Source organism: Morone saxatilis, unplaced genomic scaffold (genome assembly GCF_004916995.1).
Source record: "Morone saxatilis isolate NCDOM2014 unplaced genomic scaffold, NCSU_SB_2.0 Contig14, whole genome shotgun sequence".
In the NCBI taxonomy this organism is placed as follows: Eukaryota; Metazoa; Chordata; class Actinopteri; family Moronidae; genus Morone; species Morone saxatilis.
In genome coordinates this window covers 945,771-950,757 of record NW_023339696.1, presented here as the reverse complement: position 1 = coordinate 950,757, position 4,987 = coordinate 945,771, and the positions used below count along the sequence as shown (strand labels likewise).

The 4,987-nt window shown below is 40.7% G+C and overlaps 2 protein-coding genes across 3 annotated transcripts in view; both read right to left on the bottom strand.

The window, feature by feature from the left end:
* zgc:158403 (tetratricopeptide repeat protein 39A) overlaps window positions 1–4,987 on the bottom strand; it is a gene marked incomplete at its 5' end in the record, with an annotated part of 767,589 nt that overhangs the window by 240,912 nt on the left and 521,690 nt on the right.
* The window catches only part of LOC118322505 (cAMP-dependent protein kinase type I-alpha regulatory subunit-like), an 8,223-nt gene continuing 4,318 nt past the window's right edge, over window positions 1,083–4,987 (bottom strand). For both annotated transcript variants that reach the window (XM_035654207.1, XM_035654208.1), the window contains exons 7-11: window positions 4,647–4,805; window positions 4,502–4,562; window positions 4,296–4,417; window positions 3,926–4,007; window positions 1,083–3,732 (exon numbers count right to left, since the gene is read on the bottom strand). In XM_035654207.1, coding sequence (XP_035510100.1) covers window positions 3,560–3,732; window positions 3,926–4,007; window positions 4,296–4,417; window positions 4,502–4,562; window positions 4,647–4,805 — 597 coding nt within the window. In that variant the 3' untranslated portion in view covers window positions 1,083–3,559. The remainder of the gene's footprint in view (window positions 3,733–3,925; window positions 4,008–4,295; window positions 4,418–4,501; window positions 4,563–4,646; window positions 4,806–4,987) is intronic.

Sequence of the window (4,987 nt, the reverse complement as noted above, 5' to 3'; positions counted from 1 at the left end):
TGTTTATTATTGAATACATATCACATATGATATAAAGTTATATGTTCCACAGCCATAATTTTCAATTGACAGCACCTGAATAACCTCTTTAGGACATTTTAATCTTGGCTGAATTGCGGACCTTTCCCACTGAAATACCATCTTTGTGGAACAATGCTACTTTTTCACTTACAGTCAATATCGTTACTCATTCTTTATTTGAGAAAAAAAACGATCTGCAAAAATGGTCTTTAATTATGCACAGATTCATCACACTTCATGGATCCTCAATATAATGTATTGTCCTGGTATTACAATTGTACAATTTCTGATTAGTATTGTATTTTCATGCTACTTGAATGTTGCATTAGTTACACAACCTATTGTTTTTATGTTAGAGTTCTGATAAATTATAAAGGTTTGAGGTGGATTTCTTCATAAGAGCTCTACTGACAGTTTTCAATTAAATTCCATTCAGTTTTTTTAGTTATAACTGCCAATCATAACAGAAGGTTTATCTCAGACACTTTTCAAATAGAGCAGTCTAGACCAAAGTTCCTTTACCATTTACAGAACCAACAGAACCACCATGAGCAACACTTGGTGACGGCGGGCAAGGAAAAACTGCCTTTTACAGGCAGTAAACCGTAAGGACGAGACCTTCGGGCTGCTAGGTGGAGTGTGGTCGTCTGCCTCGAACAGTTGGGGTTAGAGAGAGAGGGACAGGGAGAGGCAGAGAGGGAGAGGCAGAGAGAGAGAGGGAGAGGGCAGGTAGAGGGGTAAAGAGAGAAAGACAGAGACAAAGGTGCACAACAACAGTAGCAACAACTATACTAATAGAATGACTGATGATGATGACATCAGCCCCAACGATGTTCTATTTCTTTTAAATTCTATATAATAATATATGTATTATATTATATATTTTAATGTATGCGCAAATAATAAAATAATTACACTGCATGTGTGAAAAACAAACAGAAAAAGCAGAACAACCCTTTACTATGTCTCTTTCCAGGAATCATGCAGACCTTGTTGTAAGCAGTTTCACACAGGAACTATTTTCATAATCTGACCATAAAATAATAAAGGCACAATTCAGACACAATAAAAACACTGATGTCTTTATTGCTTCAACTGCTGTAAGAACGACTTACAGAGAAATCCAAAACACACCGACATTTAAGCACAATCACTCCGATCAATCTGAGGAAAGGCACAAAAACGATAGAAAAGAATGGTCCGCTGGAGAGACTCGCTGCAGCCTTTTCAGTCTCGAACACTGATGGTCTGACTGAATGCTGGAGCGCAGTGAGCTGTCCAACATCAGGCTGAAAACAAACAACGAGCCAGCTTTCTGAGTGCTCCACATACTCACACTCAGTTATTGCTCAGTCAGAAATACTGTGAAGTTAGCAGATAAAAACAAATACAGTACCAAGTCAAAGTGATACCAAACTGTACATATGGCAGATGGGTACAACCCTGCTAAGTTAAGACATCTTAGACAATTAACACTGAGAGTGATGATGGGTGGTCATTCGGACTTAAATGGTAAATGGTAAACGGACCTGTACTCCTATACTTACTGTGTGAGGGGCACTGCAGGATCAAGATACACATTTATATAGCAAATGAGCGAGATTGGTGAAAAAGCATGGCCACCATCGACCACCATATGCTCACTAAGGGCGGGGCTTATAACTTTTGGTCATAACTTTTTGATCATCTGTCCAATCATCATGAAACCTCTGATTAGTCTCAGTCCTTCTTTAAACAGAATTAAACTGTATGAAGTGATGTTGTGACACTTTCATTTTTGCCGATTGAGCTGTTTCTTTCTGTGGAGCACAAAATGGTTTTAACGCGCTCATTACCACTTGCGACGATACATTTTATTTCTTTTCTAGGTGTTTCATAAAAATTTAAACCACCCTTTCATATACAGTTAAAATAAAAACATATTTTTTAAAAATGATTTCTTTTGGCCTTCATTTGTTGTTTGTCTGCAAAAAATATAAAAATGTATAGAAACTGCTGTTTGCATTTGTTTTTAAGTACAACGTTAGTAACGGAAATATTTCCAGAATATTGCTCTTTCTTGTAGTACTTGAACCTTGAAGTGGTCCTCCTATGAGATGACAATACCAACAGTGGCCCCAAGCCAATCTGAGTTTGAGAGCCCCCATATGAGAGCTGCCGGGACATTTCAGTCTGCTAGCATGGCTAATAACATCTTGACAAATAGAAAAGAGCAGCAGCAAACAGATAAACCTTTAGGCGTACCGCTTCACAAACATAAAGCTTCCTCAGTCAGCATGAAACCATCTGTCACTGAACATCTCCAGAGCAAATTAAGCTACTAACTGTGCACTCACACTGTCGACTTTTTTGTAGATTCTGAAGCATTTTACATTTTTATGTATTAATCACATTTCACAGCCAAAGAGTGAATGGGTTGTAATGTAATTTAAAAAAGGAGACCTTCCCTGACTTTGTCTGCTGCCTGTGGATTTATTTATTTGTTTCCATGAAGGGATGAGGGTTGGATTTTCAGTCCCAAGTCTCCACTGCCCTAGAGTCCACTAACATCTACAAACGGCCGACACTCACCACAACACAAAGTCAAAGCCAACATTACTGCAAAGCTTGTAGAACATATTGTGAGGCTGTGGTTATAGTGGACTAATGTTAGCTGACACGGACAAATTACTAGCTAGCTAACATAGCAAAATAATCAGCTAGCTCCAGCCAGACTAGTTAGTAGCATGGAGCTAATGGTCCAAACAGAATATAAAAACACTACAGATAGTAACGTTATTCTAAATATGATTGTAATTTATGTTCTTTATTTTTTTGTGTGTCACTTTTGGCCATATGGAGAGTGAGCAGCAGGACGCTGGCTGCAGTTAACAGCCACTGGTGTCACTATTAAATTTTTTTTGAAAGTTACATATAGAACCTTTAATACTGCAAAACTGATGTGAAAATACTTTGGGTAGGTCATTTTTCTTTGAATGTGCCACATGTCAGCTTACACTATGCTTATTACCTTTCACATTTTTATATCCTGTCTTAATTTGACTCATCTTTTATCCATTAAGTTTCACTGTGCTTCATATTTTGTCTAGATGATTTAATCTCATCTGTATATTTTATATCAATGTCCCCATTTTAATTATCTAAATGTTTTATCAGCATGTTTTAAAATGTGCTCTATAAACACACAGACTTGTCCTGTTGTGATCAGTGCTTTTATATCTTGTCACTGACCTCTGAACTCACAGTGTGAATGCACACACATATCACACATATGCTGTTAATTCATTTCAGCAGCTGTAAGTTCAATGCAAACTCCTATTTGATATTGTGATAACAGCTTCAGGTGAATTGTGTCATTCACACAAACTAATCCTATCTTCAGAGTACACGCAAAATTAAATAAATAAAGAGTAACAGATGTATTGAAGTGATCTTGTGGCTGTGGTAACGTGAAAGAGAGAGTAAAGTAGGAAAATAAAGCAGATGTGCGTTGGTGGACCCTGCAGTAGAGGAAAGGAGGGTCTGAGTGCAGACGAGCTCAGACGGAGAGGGACACGAAGCTGTTGTACTGCTCGATGTTTCTCTTCAGGATGTCGGAGCAGGGACCCAGGACTCGCTCGAACCGCGGCCGGTCCAATTTGACACACTTGAGGGGTCCGCATGCAACAACAGTGGCAGCGCGGGGCCGGTTCATCAGCAGGGCGATCTCACCTGAAAGATAACAAGTCACACAAGGTTCACATATATGATGCTGATGGTGTCCTGCTTTGGTCTTTTTATATATTTGGGATACTTTTTTAAAAAAATACACAACATCTAATTCTAACAGCAAGGCAGTGTTAGCAACTAGCTGCTCACACTGACGAAGTGGCTGCACTGTAGGTGACACGTCTGTCTGACTTACCAAAGTAATCTGACGGTCCGAGTCTGCCGACCTCTACAAACTCCTCGTCCTCTGACCGCCTCTGAAGCACTGCTGCTGTCCCCTGACAGCACAACAAAGACATCTTAAAGTACACATCCCAGAAAGCAACAGCAATTTTCAGGAAATCCAGATCCAAGATGCAGATGGGCTGATTATACATCCCAGTTTCTCCAGAGAATAGCCACTGGAGCTGCAGTACAGCCTTCATTTGTTGTAGGTTAAATTACGGCTGGGCAATTTACCATTCTGATCATCAGTGGGATGAACTGACATTAATCTTTAGTTTCACACCATACACCACTGAATGTCCTACACCAACCAGTTTGGGCTTCCACAAGGTGGTGCGTACCTCCAGGATGATGAAGAACTCATCACCGGGCTCTCCCTGCACCACGATTTTCTGGCCATCCAAAAACTGCACCGTCTCCAGAGCGTCTGCCACCGTCAGACGCTCCCACTTATCCAGAGACTCTGTTCAGGAGAGACACTGGGCTCAACGCATACACTCATCTGGATATAGCAGGTCAATGATGAACTGATGAGACAAGTTCTCACCTAAAATGGACACCTTGCTGAGGAACTCCTCATACATCTTACGCTTTCTCAAAGTGCTCCCCTAAAACAGAGAATAATTACGCCACAATTCATCATTTGCCATAACTGTGGTCAGATTTCCATTTTCCAGGACTGGACAGTTTACCATCAGTATTCTTCTGTAGCTGTCTCTGTCGATGCCCCACAGCTTCACATTGGACTTGGCCCGGACTGTAGCTGCCCGAGGGGTCCCATAAATTAGAGCCAGCTCCCCAAAACTGCCCCCCTCGCCAATGCTGGTCACCCATTCGTTGTTCACGTAGACCTAGAAGGAGACAGATAGCAGAAGTAGCAATTGGTTAGGTTTCTAATGACGTGGCATCCATCCATTAGAGCTACCATATGACCCTATGGTAGTCTGGGTGGAGGGGTGAGTCTGATACCATTCTATGCTTCGTATCTGATCAGCACTGCCTAATTTGACTGACTCACTGAGAATGACCTGTC